This window comes from Corvus hawaiiensis, chromosome 16, assembly GCF_020740725.1.
Source record: "Corvus hawaiiensis isolate bCorHaw1 chromosome 16, bCorHaw1.pri.cur, whole genome shotgun sequence".
NCBI lineage: Eukaryota > Metazoa > Chordata > Aves > Passeriformes > Corvidae > Corvus > Corvus hawaiiensis.
In genome coordinates, this window is record NC_063228.1 from 384,855 (window position 1) to 400,732 (window position 15,878).

Genomic DNA, 15,878 nt, shown 5'->3' on the forward strand with positions numbered 1-15,878 from the left:
TTGCTCTCTTGAGCTCAGTGACTGAATTTTTACTGGGTCTTTTTACTGCATATATCTTCTGGTGGTTTTGGCATGGACCATACATGATGGGATTCCTCCCAGGAGGTATCTGCTCCTTTCTTCTGAGTGTCCATTTTCTGCAGACTTAACTATGTTCCAAGTAGATGTTCACCATATAAATGCTGTTACCACGCTCCTAACCTTCATCTTTAGGAAGCAGACTGACCATTTGTTTAATTGAAGCCTCTCAAATAATTCTTTTTCCTGCCATACACAAGGGAGCACATTTACTGCCAGTGCTGTTCTTTGCACCCAGCTCAGATGGCCAATGCAAAAAACCAGATCAAAAGCAAGTTCCACTGCACAATTCTGAGTGGCCCAACAGCAGTACTTTAGCTACTTCCTATGCAAGTTTTCCTCCTAAGAAACTCTTTGGCTTTCCCAGAGCAAAGGGCTCCACTAGGCTAACAGTCTCGCTCTGTTAAAGATACCACTCTCACATCATGGGGTATAACTTAAACTTATCCTTCCCTCGTTGCTTGCCAGGCATTGTTTTAGGAACTCAGTAGAGGATTTAAAGCACATAAGGTCACATATATAGTGCTCAGCTATAACAGAGATTTTGTACCTCTTGAGCTACAAAATCCTCCATGACTCCATTAACTTCACCTTAAATGAAAATTATCCCAGCTAGAATAGGTTTCCAAGTAAGAACAAGGTGACACTAGCAGATTGGCCCCACTGTTGGGAGTTGAGCCTGTGGTGTAACTAGGACTTTTGTACATTTGAGAATAACTGGGGAAATTAGTTTTAAAAGTGTATTTTTTTTTTGCTGTTGTTGAAAAGTTGAAAGCTTTCCATGCTAATATTATGATATGAGACTTAGCTTAATTCCACTTTTGGAAACATCTGAAAAGCAACAGCAGAATTTATTTTCAGTGTGTGTTTCAGTAAGCAGTGAACCACAAGAATTGCCCGTACACACATCCCTTAATCCGGCTGTGCTGGCACTGTGGGAAGCCCCTGTGCACAGGGCACTCCATGTGGTGCTCTAAATCACATCAGGGCTTGGCAGCCTTTGTCCTGCAGTATGAGATGTGCAAACATAATGAAAAGCTTTGTCCTAGACCAGCTGTACCCCACTGGAGACTCGTCTCAGAAGCCAGCCCAGTGATCCTACGGGTTTGCTTACAAAACAATTCCCAAAGGAGACGGAGCAGGTTCAGCTCCGCCCGGGTCTGGGGCTCCACGAGGTGTCTGTGTGGGAGAGGGGCGAGGCAGCAGCGCCAGCCTTTGAGATTTACTGAGCTGGGGAAGAAGAGCTTTGCTCTCCCGTCGAGGAGTCTTTTGACTAATAGGGCTTTGCCGTTTGGAGATGTTCTGGATGATTTTGCTTCTTGACATGTGTCAGGGAAGGAAATGGGCTGGAGTCCCATAGCCGGGTGAGGCTCTGGAGAGTTTGCCCACAGAGAGAGAGAGGAGGAAGGGGAAAAGGGCAGGATGGTCACCGCCCCACTCAGTGTTTTGTTGCCATATCAAATTAAGTGGAAATACGATCCTGCTACTTCCCCCTTTTTTATAGAAGCTATTCAAACTGAACCTGTGTTTTAAAAAACAAAAAGGTAATGAAAACGTACTTGATTATATGTACAGGTATTTAACATGTACTTGTTTCCACAGACTTCACAATACCCCAAACATTCAGAACTTTGATCAGATTGTTTTCTCATTCATTTAAGGTAGATTTTTTTTTTAAACTGAAACTTGTGCACAGTCCTCTTAGCCACATTTGCTTTCTAGAAAATACCTGCTCTTTTCAGGAAGTGGCTAAAATATGATAACCCCGAGATCAGACAGGTTTATGAGGAAATTGTTAAAACTCTCATGTGGTTAGTTCTGCAAATAAGCACTTGTGGAATTTTTAGTGAAAAACCTTTTGAAATCTCCAGGAGAATCCACTTGTGTCTTTAGAAATCGAACAACAAGAGGCCAGAAGTCTCCTTTGAGGGCTTGTGCCTCTACTAACACTGGAAAAAGCTTGAAAAGCCACAAGTCTGTTCACTGGCCATTGCCTAGTTCAATTCACACTTTATTGCTGATGTACTGAACTTGCTCAGATCTCTGAGTACCTGGACAGATTTCTTGGGATTTTTCCTTCAGCAACATCTATGTGCTGGTCAATATGGACTAAGAGTGAGTACAGACTATTTTGTGGCCAACTCAGATGTCAAACAGGAGAGAGCACTGTGTGGGGGGCCAAAGCACAGGCAGGAGTTTCAGGAAATCCCAATGGGCAGGCAGAGCAGTGAAGGCTGCTCAGAACAGCACAGAGACCAAGACACAAGGGTGGAAAAGTCTTACCTGCCCTAATTTTCAGACACATAAAAGAGTAAGATTCCATATTTCATACCTTTAGTGCAATATTTGGTATTGTATATTTATTATATATGTTATGCTAGATGTTATGTTACAATAATGCAGTCACAGATATATTAGTAAGCACAGCTATGGTATAAAGTTTTTTGTGCTGTAAATGTGCATGGTAAGATGGGGGATTTTGAGGCTGACTGTAAAATGCCAGAGAGCAACAGGCAGGGAATGACACGAGAGCATGCTCAGTGATGGTACCCATGGGAAAGAGCTAACAGCGAAAGGATGTGTGTGCAGAGGAGAGTAGGCCAAAGGCAGTATGAGTGTAGTTATTAATAAAATGTAGGGGAAATAATGAAATCAGGGAATTCTGAGGAAGAACTGGAACCCATGAGCATTGAAGACAGATGGAGATTTTAAACATACCATGGCTAATCACACAAAGGGGAGGGATTGAAAAAGGATACAAACAGTACTTAACCACATGAGGGCAGCTTTAATGAGCTGATGGTGAAGTCCTGAGAATGGGTACATTTATAGTCAAAAACACAGCATCAGGCTCAGTTCTCAGATCTGCCCCCCTGCCTGTGTGCCAGGAGCATTTCAGGGGATCCATATGAATCCTTACAGCTATTCTTTTACAATTTAGGTACCAGGCCTTGGAAAGTTAAAGCCTGTAGCTTTTTCAAGAAAAAATCCTGGTTGATCAATGCCATGAAGTCTTCAGTTATTACATATTTTAGGCAAAAAGGTAATTTCTTAGCATTTTTAACAATTCTATAAAGTACTACAAATTGCTTCAACTTGATAGCTGCCAAGCTGAAAGCCAAGTGAACTTTCTTCTTTCTGCACGGCCAAATAAGGCCAAGAAGAATGTTAAAGCAGTAAAGTTGTGTACATTGGTTTTAGCTTGGCCAATCTTCTTGCTTTAAAAGACGTGTGAGGACTGTTTTAAGCTATGGGTTGCGATGTACATCCAACATACAGCAATTACTCTAAACATCTTGGAGAGTCACTTGCTGTGGCTGTTTTCAAAATGGGAAAGGCATTTCATTCTCTCTGTTTTATATATTACTGGATGGAAAAGGCATTTAATTTTCTCTATTTTATATATTACTGGTGTGAAACAATTTAGGCATTTAATTTTCTCTATTTTATATATTACTGGTGTGAAACAATTTAGGTTTCCAGCAAGATGGCCAGGTAATTTCAATAAATGAAGCTGCAAGAAGTGGATCCTTTAATGGATTTTCATGAACAAAAAGGCATAGACTTGCAAAAGAAAGTCCCTTTCTTGAAAATACCAATGTTCCAAAGTTAAAAGAAGATTTACTAGTGGAAAAATAAACATAAGTACAGAAATAGAAGGAGGAAATGCATATTGTAAATTAGTCTTCATAACCATGACATATTTCATCCTGGGAAGAATGTGATGATCAATTTTTACTTCATCATTGCAGAAATTTTAGATTTCTTTTAGGTGTTAATGTATTTGGGGTCAGATTTTTGATTGGTATACTTACAAATACTGAAGTCTTGTTGTAACGGAGGTTAGAATTATGATAGCCCTTATGGTACCAGACACAGGGTATAATTTTTATTAGGTGATAATTTTTTTCCAGTCAGCAGTGGCACTCAAAGATAATGTTATGGCTGGTGATCAGTAGCAGTGCTTTTAAAAAACTTTAGTGTAAATGTATATTCAGTCAGTAGCCACATTTTCTCAGATAGCCTAAACCTGAAAGATTACAGCATCATTGCATGACCCTGCTATAAATAATACACATGCCAGCTCTGCAAACAGTATTAGCATTTACATAGAATCAAGTCCTATCTTTTATCAGGAAAACTGGAAAATGTCTAATTTAACAAGCACAAAATTATCTCAAAAGCATTCTTGATGGCATTCAAGAAAATAAAACCAACTAACAAGCAAGAGAAGAATGGAAAGACAGTCATAATTGAGGGTCAAGCAGCAGATCCCTGTCCAGTTCAACATTTTGAGTGATTTTTCAAAACAGGCAGGAATGACAAACCAGTGGGATTTTGTGGAGTAATAATCACACTCCCCAGTTGCTCACTGTAAACTGTTAAATCTCTAAGTTCAGAAAATCAGTTTAAAGAAATAATTTTATCCATTAAAGACTTCCTATGACACTGATGCTCTTTATCTTATGAACAGGTCTATCTACTGAAGTAGGTTTGGTACTGGAGTTCAAGCTTACTGAAGGTGAGGGGAATGTGTCCATTCCATCAGAATTTGAATTGATTTTGGATAAACAAAGACATTGTGACATTGAGATATACTAAAATAGATTATTTTGCTTACGTGCACAGGATAGACTGGTCTTCTCGATCTGTGAATAAAGAAAAAGAATCCATTAATTAGGGAAAATGGCTTTTCTGACAGAAGCACTTATATTTATGAGGATTTACATTGAACAGCCTAGACCTTCTAAAACCTGGCCAACCATGATTAGTCAAACGTACTGGGTTCACATCTTATTTAATTTGCCCTTGCATTTAAATAACCATCTCTAATAGAAATATTTTGTACAAAAAATGAACAAAAGGTTAAGAGGTCAAAAATATTTTCTGTAAATTCCATTAGAGATGAACTGTAATGAGGACAGAAAAAAGATCAGACTCTCTGTAAGAAGATTATAACAAAATTTCAAACCTGAAACTCAAGTTTTTACTATGCTTATGAACTATGGCTAGCAGCCCATTCGAAACAAAGTCTGGACAGATAAAGCATCAACAACTAAGCTGGTCATGCAAAGCTTTGACTTTTGAAAGCAAAGCAGTTCAAATACCTGAATAACATAGTCTGTATTTCATTTCAGACTGAGAGACAACTTTTATCAAGAGCACAAGTAATTTCTTCGGGAGATCTTCCAAAGAATAAAATAAAACAAGATACTTTGTAGATTTTACAAGATCATGTCAACAAGTATGTAAGTATTCTTCATGTTTTTTACTACAAACAGACCATCAAACACATTTTGGATGAAGATTTATATAAAAGAGGACCAAAGTTTCCATTTCTACTATGTGAGACACGTAAGAGTTTTCAGCATACCGGAGTCCAGTGTTCTGTAATGCTGCAGGAAGGTTTAGGATTGCATCCCATCTCCATAACCTGTTCTTGGAGTGATCTTCCCTGCTTATTCACCTGGAGTTGGAGTTTCTCTCTACCTTCAGAACTTTTACACAGATTCTTCTACCAAAAGGCATGATGAGCATGTTTGCTGTGATATGTTCTAAAGTACAACCGTTTTCTTCACTTGTCAAACATCCGGGCAAGTTTCTCAGAGAGGTGTGGTATTTCCAGCCCTGGAGCTACTTGGAAGCAGACTTGAGCAAGGCTTTGAGCAAACAGCCCCAGCACTGAAGTTTGCCTTTACAGTCTGTAAAAAATCCTTCTGACTTAGGAAAATAAATTTCCGGGCAGGTCAAATACATTTTTGAAAAATGTGCTTAGTTTACAAATCTGAGACTTCAGGCAGGTAATTGGGCAGAAGCCAGTGCTTCTGTATGGTTTGGCATTATTTATCCAAAGCAGAGCCAGCATCAGCCTTTGCTCAGAGGTGAAGACACGAGCTCCTTTTGCTCAGTGTATGGGGTGACTTGCAGGAATACCTGTCCGGTTGTTCACCCCTATTCCTGACCCTGTATGTCATAAATACCATGAGATAAACCTATTTAAACCTGTTTATTAAGCTCTCAAGTTGTAACTGCTGCCTGGCCCACAGCCAGTCTAGGAAACACATTAGAGGATTCTACAATGACTTGGATTGATAATAAACAACTGTTTTACCCCCAGTTCCTCAAAAGCTATAACATTAACTGCTTTATTGATCACCACACAACAAATGGTGCCTCTTAACCTCTTTGTTTCGTAAATTGATACAAAATGACTCATTACATTTCTATTGGAGGTGTTTGTCAGCAATCAGCACAGCAGGACTCTCCCACATAAACATTTGGGAGGAGAGGAGCTGTGAGCCATGTTTGTTTTTCACTGCAGGAGATTAGCTAGGCTTTCTTTTAAGTTAAAAAAGTGAGAGCATGGAAGAACAAGAACTTTTGCTAAAAATACATTGTTGTGTAAATAGAAACCATGGGCATATATTGATATTGCATCACTAACCCATAAATACCATAAAGAAAATAAAAGTCACTCTTGATACTGAGCTGCCAGTGGAATTTCTGAGCTCAGGGAACATTAGAAAAAGCTGGTCTCCTCCAAGCCAAGTCTTATCTCACTACTCTTTGCTGCCCATTGCTGCCCTTCTTTTGCTCCTCAGTAGGGGAACCCCCCTGAAGGTGTCTCACAGACTGCCCCACCCCGGGGGCTTCTGTGAGTGCCTGTGAAGGGGCAGCCTGGGGATACCAAAGAGCAGAGGAAGGATTAGGAAGGTCAGAAGTTGCACCAAATGTCCCCAGGGATAGGTTAATCATGGGAGAATGATTAACACACTGACAAACTGTGCTGTGCACACTCATGGAGGGAGAATTCCAGATGTTGTTCTGTCTCCTTCTTCAGTTCTAACTAACTGCAACTCTAAGGATGAAACAGATCAGGAAGTCTAATCCTTTCCTGTTGTGACCTGAGCTGCCGATACTGGTCTCATTTACTTTCAAAGGCTCTCCCATTTGATTAATCCTATTTCTGTTCTGGAATGTTTTATTCCATATAGAAAGGACTGTGCCCTATTTTGTGACTCTGCAACTTTATGTGGTTAGATCTATCAGAAGAGAAAGAGTTGTAGAAATAAAACTCCTTAAATGTGATTCCTGAGGCTTAAAAAACAACAAAATATGTCTTCTAGATTCTAATATCTTTTTGGCTAATGCCTTTTAAGAAAATTTGATACTATCTGGAAGAGTATCACCCACCTTCTGTATGTCTATATTAGATGTTTAAAGATTTTTTTTTAAATTTTCTCCTCAATTTTTAATAGAGACCTACACTTACATTATAAACCTCACTTGCTTTCCTAAACATGCAGCAGAGCTGGATTTTTTTTTTCTTTCTGGAATCTGCTTACTTTTTTCACCAAACACGTCCAGATTGCCTGTAAGAATTCTTGCCCCTCTGCTCTTGATAGACCAGTTAGCTCTGCTTAATCACAAACAAAATCAGATGGTTTATCACAATGAAGCAGCAAGTTGGCAGCTTTACCATAAAAGGAAAAAAACCAGACTGAAATCATGTTCCCCCACTCACTTACTGCTTCTTTACATTTGTTAATAACTCCACTGCCTAAAGGGGACATTTCTGTACAGTCCTGCTGAGGACACAGTAAGCAGATGGCTTTTCACAGTAGCCTCCTTTTCTAAGACCTTGGGAACTGTGTTTCCCTCCCATACCTCCAAGTAACTACCAGGTTGTTTGTTTTTCCATTTTTAACTCAAGCTTGCATAAAAGTGGCTCCACAGAAAATAATCTCCTTGAATCTGCAGAAAGCTGTAATATATTTTCTGCAGGATGATTTATTGCCAGGAAACTTAATGAACGCCTAACCAACTACACAAAAACTTTGTTACTACTTCTACATAACATGACTTTTCACATTTGTATTGTCTATCATTTATTTTTTGTTTCTGCAAGGAAGATGACAGAAGGCAGCAGAATTACTCCTCCTTACTGGAGCAGTGTCTCAGCTTCACCATCACTGGAAGCCGGCAGTGCTGCAGGAAGGAGTCAGCTACCCACCTCCAGCTCCTCTTCTCTGGCCTGCTCTGCCTCCTCCTTGCTGCTGTGACCAGCATTCACAGACCACACTGTGCACCAGGAGGAGGGGCACCCACTTCAGAACAGCAAAAAGCCAGGGATGGCTTTCACCTGGAGCAGTTTTGCATCATGGCTGCATGAAGAATCCTGCTGGCAGTGCAGGAGTTGGGATGGGGATCAAGCCCTTTGTATGGAGCTACTTCATCCCAAACACAGGAAAAAGCAGAGGGTGCAGGAGTAGGGGGAAATGTTTTATGACTGCAGTCTCTAAGTGTAGCAGTAATCAGCTACAGCTGGCCTGTAAACACAGCCAGGAAGGCCCAGTTCAGTGTAGTAACTCCTGGGGACACACACACACACACACACACAAATGCTCTTGTAGAATTCTCAGTCTTTGAGATTAAAGAAAATTAAAGTTTATTCTTGTTCTGGCTGGAAATGAGCATCCACAGCTGTGCCTGGGCAACGATCATACTGCATTAGTGACATGGTATCCAGCAGATTCAACAAGACACCCAGCACTCCTGGCTGAGCATGAGACAGCATGACTGTGATTTGTAAAAGGGCTTTAGGTGCTCAGAAGCACTTGAAACAAGTGGAAATTTTATCTTTGCCCAGCCAACATCTTTGATAATTCCTATGTCCTGTGAGATGTCAGATTTTCTGCATATTTGGAAGAAAATCTTATTATCTGATTGCTGATAGCTGTGGCTAAGTGTTTTTATCAGAACAGCTTTGACAGGACTTAAACATCACCCCTAATGAATACATGAACCAAGTAAGTCTCTGAAGCAGAGGAGAAATGCAGTGTGCACAGCTCTTGTTTTCTGTTGGATGTTTGTGCCAACACAGGGGAGGGTGAGAATGTGGAGGGCTGTGATTCCCAGATGGTGAACCTGCAGCAGGACCAGGGATCTGCAGACACAGAGACTTGGTTCACCAAAAGATAAAGGATCCCTGAGACATCTGAACAAGCTGATTGCTCTGGGCCAAGTGGCCCTGGTCATGAAGTACCAGAATATAACTCCTCAGTCTCATGAATCTAAGACATATTTTACTTTGGCAAGCAGAAACTATGCAAGTTTCCAGATAAGGACCAGTACTGACTTTTCACAGGAAAAACATTTAGTGCTCTGATCCATGTTTATGAGTAAGAACTTTTGTTTATATTCCATTTGGAAATATGCTCACAACCCCCTCTGAAGCTTTCTCTGCCTATACATGTTGCGTGCTCACACAGAACTGTGTTGACGCCCACTTTCACCACTCCAACGTGAACAGAATTTGGCTGAATAACCAGAGTTATTTTGAGGGTTGGTTTTGTTTTATGCACAAAACACGAGTCAGTTTTTACAAACAAAAGCACAGCTTTAAAAACAGCTGGGGCCCTCTTCAGAGATGGAGAGACTCCAAAATGACACATGCAAGTAAAACGTGGGTGTCTTGGGCTTGTGCTGGGAGCTCTGGCCATTCCACTCCCTGGCTGCCGTGCCAGCTGTGCATGGTCGGGCTGGGAGGCAGTGAAAGAGCATCCTCTTAAAGGTTCAGCTGATCACCTACTCCCTCCTTGTTCCTTCCTATTTGCTCTCCTCTTCCTCTCTGCTGCCAGGAATAATTGCAATGGTGGCACATGAATAATGAGGAATAAAGCTTCCCCAAGAGCTGGCAGGGCCAGGAAATTATTCTGAGCACCAAAAGAAGTGAATTGATAGGAGCCTGCACTCTTGCTGCCTCCTGCCTCCAGCACCCAGCCTGGGAGGCACAGCTGAACCCAGGCTGTTCTAAGTGCAGTTAATGGCCACAGCAAGGCAAACCAGCTCCAGTGGCTTCCCACTGCTCAGGAGAATGTGCTGGGAGGGACAGGAGACAGTCAGAGAGAGGAGGAGTGAAAGATATCCCTGTGCTGCTTAGATCAGGCTCATCTGCGTTGAGACTAGTTTCCCGTTAGGCAGAAAGCTCTTGTATTGTCAGGACAAAACAGTTCTATTTCAGCATAGGCTGCATTCATATGGGTTTTTTCCTTTCCTAAAGACACAGGTCTTTTTTTGTTTCTTTTCGCCCCACCTCGTTTCTAGGGACAAGTACAGTACCCTGCACAACTGCTAATGTTCTGCAGGAGCCAAGAGCTTCTTCCAGAGCTCCCCTCAAGGCTTGCTGCTTAAATAAAGGATCTGAGGGAGGAATGCCTTCAGGGCCTGCCTGGAGCCCTGGACAGTGCTGGATGCAGAGCACAGGGTTCAGGAGGGAAGCTGGAGTACAGATATGGGACTGTGACTTAATGGGACAACCTTCTGCCAAGTAAGTTTTTTATAACTGTGATTATATCACATAGTGTGTAGGAAGGTCTGTTTTCAGGATATTTTTGTTGCTTTATTGGTCCTCCTCTGCTGCACTATAGTTCTGCCTTCTGGGATGCACTCAAATAAAGGAATTGAAATAGCTCCAGAAAAGAAATGTCATATAAGCCATAGGAAGAAAAAAATCCTAATCCTTAAGCTCAAAACTGGGAAGCCCTAAACTTTAGAGCCAAGCCTGTGAATCTTGCTGAGCATAGTTGTCAGCCAGAATTTCTGTAGGGTCAGAGTCCTTATGAGGGCATATAAATTTCAAAGCATTTTGTAGAGCTCCTGGTTTCCTGTAGCACCCAAGGTCAATGTGAGATCGTACCTGGTCATGCCCTGAAGTCTGAAGGTGTTGCAGCCTCCTACATTCATCATTTTAGCTTTTTCATCCCTGAATGATGGTTTTCCTTAGAACAAAATCCCCTCAGTCTGTCAGTAGTGACTGCAGGAGGAGGAAAGCACTGTGAATTTGGGGGGTTTGTTTGCACCCTTTGGGGCCTGACTGCTTTCCCATTGTTCATTGCCATCCTTGTTGGAAAACAGAGCACATCTCAACTCGGGGTTCAAGACATCAGGCTGTAGGGAAAGTAGCCCCCAAACACTGTTTGAATCTGCTGTGCTGGCAGGAGAGAGCAGCAATGCTGACAGATCCAGCAGCGCTCACAGCTAACTTTGGAATAGTCTCCACTAGTGGAGAGGGAGCATTTTCCATGCCCGTATTTGCCAAAACTATTTGCTTGACTTTGAAACCTTCCCACATGCCTCAACACAGATGGGTAAAAGGACTGTTTTTCCTTTTTGAGTCACAGTGTTTGTGGACTGCTGTTCCTGCCAAAGAATTCCTCTGAAACTTCTAGAAAGGCAGTGCTGCCCTCTGTGAGAGCTCTTTCCTGGCTGAGTGCTGGGAGGAGCACATACGGAGTTCCCAGGTGTTTTCTGCCACATCCAGGGCAGGGATTGCAGCCGGGGCTGTCCTACCTTGCAGCATGCTCCTGTAGGCCGTGTCGGCGATGGCGTAGATGTGTGGCGGCATCTCGTGCCTCTTCTTGCCCTTGTACATGTCAATGATCTTCTCTGAGTAGATGGGCAGCTGCTTGTAGGGGTTGACCACAACGCAGAAGAGACCCGAGTAAGTCTGCAAGGGAATTCAAATAAAAGCTGGACTTAGTATCCCATGCCATGTGTGGGCTGGGAAACGCAGGCATCAGCTGCATTGAATTAATGGGGTTTTAGCGAGCAGCGCTCCTTTGTGCTCTGCCCACGGTAACAAATGAAGCAGAGATTTTCTGAATGTATGTGTATGGGTAATTTCCAGGTGCACAAATAATTTCTAGTAAGTGAGCTGCTGGAAAGTAGGTGAATTTAGCAATCTGTAGAAACACTGTGATCTGATGTTAGAGCTCCTTAACTTCAGTTATTTTCAGTACAAACCCTTATCACACATAAGGGTATGGTAACAACTGTAATAATTAATATTTCTTTATATGTGTATTTTCTTATCGGAATATGTTATAAATATGTGCTCACATAGGCATCAAATTCTGTAAAATGAAATCCTAGGTACGAAGCTTGGATTGATGTTTGAAGGCTTTTTTTTAAAAAAAGCTTCTATGAACACGTGTAACAATGATGATTGATAAGAGTCCTTAAAAAAAATTTCTCAAGTTCCAAATAGATGCCTTGAGAGACTAACCATGCCTTCACTACATGACTATTTCTGCAGGAAACTTAAGGAAAAATGTGGTTTGTTTAGAATTTAATGAAGGTATTAATGTAAAAGTATATGCATAAACAAACAAGAATATTGGCTGCCAGCTGATAGATGTTCATCCATGTTTTCTTAGTTTTTTGTTTGTTTGTTTGTTTTCCTTTATTTCTAAATACTCCAGCTATTGAACTGGACCACAAATAATAGGATACGATAATAGATGAAGAGACGTATTTCACAAACAGTTGCTAAAAATAAGAAATTTGCAAGGGTATTTAATTTTAAAAGAAGATTTAAACCCCCAAAATAAAAAAAATTACCACATTATGAGATCATAATTGCAGGAGTATTGTGATATTTAAACTGCCTATGGAAAAAAAAGAAATAATGAAAGTATGCTGTTTGTTTGGTTGGTTGTTTTGTTGGTTTGTTTGTTTGTTTAATTTTTATGATTATTTATTTTATTTTCCTGCCGTGTGTGTGAAAGTTGCAGGCTCTGTGGGGTGCAGCTGCTGCCCTCCTCAGCCCCGGGGCTGCTTCCCCCGTGGCTGGAGCTGACCCGGCGAGGCTGGGCCCTGGCACCCGGGAGGCTCCGGGCACAGGGATTTCCCTTTCCTGACCATAATAGGCAATGGCCCAACACAGCCCCGGCACAGCCTGAGCACTTTATATGGTATTTATTCTGCACACAGGGCCGGAGCCTCGGGCGCCAGCAGCAGGTTGGGTGCTGCAGCTGGGCACAGGACATCTGGGGTGCTCCGGGTGCTGATGGGGACCTCCACCAACAGCTCAGGTTGTGCCTGTGTCACCATAGTCCAAGAAAATCGAGCTCAAATCCTCGCCAGTTCTCAGCATCCCCAAGCTGAACCCCTTGGTGTGGAAGGTAGGGAGTTGCTGGGCTGGATTTTCATTGGCATGGGAGTTCAGAATGAAACTGTGCTGCTCATGTCAAAATGAACTTTAGTGTTGCCAGGATAACACACTTGAAAAGTGACAGTTTTATCCTAGAATGACCACCAAGGCCCTTATGGAAAGGACAGCAAGACATTTTTTAATAGTATAAATAGATTTACTGTGCACACTCAACTAATCATTCTCACCCAAGTAAAATAATAGGAGAGGAAATCAAGGAAATTATTTAGGTGTCCCTTCCCTGAGATTTCCAGGCATTTCCTGACTTGCCACATGTAGGGCTGTTTGCATACCCAGGCACACAGTAACATGCCTTTGAAAAACTAATTTTGAGGCACAAGAAGCAGGCAATTAAGGCAGAGTAAAAGCTGATGAAATTCAGGAATCCTCATTTTTAACTGGACTGTGACTATATGATCTGTCACCTCAGGAAGTTTAATGAAGCCATCTTATTTTGGTTGATTGTAGCTCTAGGTATCTGCTTTTCAAGGATTTGGGGGAGCTAGATTAATATAGAGGATGTTTTGACACGGCCAAGTGTGTGATTGAAAGTGGGGGCACTGAAGCTTCCATGTCTTAAATCCTTCTCCCTGGGGCAGAGCCTGTCTAGAGAGGGGGACCCCCAGCTGAATCTCTCCCCAGAGGGTCTGGAAGAAGAACATAATTTGAAATGTCTTAGGGATACTTCCATGGGAGTGCTGAGCTTGTGTATCCCTCAGACAGCTACTGCTGATGGGTATTTACAGGAGCCTGGCACAAATACACATCTGCATTGTAAATATCTAGGTCGGGGCAGAAGAGTCCAACCTCAGTTCCAATATGCATATATAGCTTTATGTATAAAAGACAGCATTTTTCACTGTTGAGTGAAGACTGAACAAGTAGTGCCTAGGAATACAGCCACAAGGAGCTTGATTCTACTCTCAAATCCACTGAAGTTGCATTGCTGCATTATTCATGCTTATATAATAATTTTTGGTGTAATTCGTGTGTGGATAAAGCAGATTCTTTTTGTTCTGAGCAATGTGAAACATGAGTTAGTGGCTCGTGTTTCTTCTTGCCCCTCTATCTTAATTATCTGTGATGAAGCAAAAGGCCAGGGTGTTTTTCTAGCGTGCAGTCACTCTGTGAATTTCTGCACTGAATCTTTGTATTTAATAATATTTAATGTAAATGCAAGAGGGGAGATTATTTTTCTTTAGCAGATTTGGGAATCCCCATTTGCGTCAGTGATGCTCTGGAGAGAAAAATGTTGAGGTCATGTTTTCTTTGAATGTGTGGGACTCCAAGGGATGCAAATTAGGCAACACATGGCAAAGCCAGGAGATGGTTGCTTACAGTTAGTTTTGCAATTGGATGAGACTCAAATTCTCTTTAGAGGCCCCCTCTGTTTTTAAAAAGGTATGACAGCATCTAATAGGGCAGCACTGCATAAAGCTGGACAGTTTCAAGCAGATTTTGGTTACTGAAAATATGATTAACTTGTTGCACTACAAGTCAGATTAATTTCTTTGAAACTTTTACCATCTTAAAATCTAGTCTCTTGAGAAAGAAAACTTAATTTCAGGTACACTTCCATTTTTGCCTCCATGAAAAACTCTTTGATTTCTAATTGCATTATCCACCTTTGGAAATTAATTTCCTCTTTCTGTAGAAAGTGGAAATTCCACAAAGTAAACATAAGGGAAACCCTGGAACATCTATGCAGAGCGTTGCTGAGAACAACAACAAAGAAATGCCCAATCCCCCATTTTATCCTACTAACCTTCTACTAATTCTTTTAATTCTTGCAACAATGCAGAACACTTTCAGAAAAAGTCTATTTTAATCATTAAGGCTGCATGTTCTGATATAATAGCACGTGGGTCCACATGTTCACCTGCAAACTTAAAATCCAATAAACTCAACTAATGAAAAGATGGGAAGTCAAGCTTCTTTCAGGAACTTCTTAATGTGTATTTTAGTACATTCCTGAAGGAAAGATCTTGAGCTTAGCTCTTTGAAGTTACGCATAACAAGTAAGTAGTTCCTTTGTTGTACTCCATATAACTATCTTATTTTCTGCTTCATTTCCTACTTTTCAATTTAGCATTCCTCATATTAGTAATAAGACCTTGACTACTGTTTCTACTTAAGCTCTGTACTTTCACTCATCAGTGGTCTTTCATACAAGTAAAATGTTCATAGATTGAAACTGTAGGTAACTTTTCTGCAGCACAGCATAGGGATCCTCCATGTAAAATCAAAGATAACAGCTAAATTCCTTGGAAAAGTTTTGGGCTTTCTTACTGTGCTGTTTGCTAACTGTTGATGTGGATAGACTAAAGGGTTACCAATGTCAAAATATTCTTGTGTTAATGTACTTGTGTGGACTGAAAGACAGAATAATCTTGCGTAGTCTAATAACTCACATGAATATAGAGAAATTATAATTCGTCCAGGCTTGTCTGATCTGTAACTTGACCAACATGAGGGAAAAAAAGGTTTAGTGGATGCGTGACTTTGCTTCAGTGACACATTGGTACATGCAAGTACTCTTGCCTAAATTCCAGTGGGTTTATACCTTTATCCAAACATAAGGTTTAACTCAAGCACCACCAGACCAGAACTTTCCAGCTGCCTTTCAGTGGGAGTTTTGCCTGAGAAAAACTGCATGATTTGGCTTTTCCGTATGCTCTTTTTGCAAGTTACTGGAAACTTGTTCAGGTTTACCTTGAATTAATTTAAAAGTCCCTATTATTTTTTTTTCCCCAAACAGCAGAACTCAGATTTTGTTCACCTATCAGAGAGTACTTTCCAAGCCAAC

At 41.2% G+C, this 15,878-nt stretch overlaps 1 protein-coding gene and 1 long non-coding RNA gene across 7 annotated transcripts in view; one reads left to right on the top strand and one right to left on the bottom strand.

Moving 5' to 3' along the window:
* Positions 1-15,878, bottom strand: part of MYH11 (myosin heavy chain 11) — a 55,658-nt gene that overhangs the window by 32,906 nt on the left and 6,874 nt on the right. For all 4 annotated transcript variants that reach the window (XM_048321078.1, XM_048321077.1, XM_048321080.1 and 1 more), the window contains exons 3-4: positions 11,431-11,587; positions 4,700-4,727 (exon numbers count right to left, since the gene is read on the bottom strand). In XM_048321078.1, the coding sequence (XP_048177035.1) occupies positions 4,700-4,727; positions 11,431-11,587 (185 nt within the window). The remainder of the gene's footprint in view (positions 1-4,699; positions 4,728-11,430; positions 11,588-15,878) is intronic.
* LOC125334325 overlaps positions 1-15,878 on the top strand; it is a 28,935-nt gene that overhangs the window by 2,476 nt on the left and 10,581 nt on the right. Inside the window, exons 3-5 of one of the 3 annotated variants that reach the window (XR_007207118.1) lie at positions 4,553-4,600; positions 5,217-5,327; positions 7,988-10,408. This is a non-coding gene — a long non-coding RNA (uncharacterized LOC125334325). Of the gene's footprint in view, positions 1-4,552; positions 4,601-5,216; positions 5,328-7,987; positions 11,590-15,878 lie in introns of those variants that run through there. The other 2 variants (XR_007207116.1, XR_007207117.1) reach the window with 2 other exon arrangements.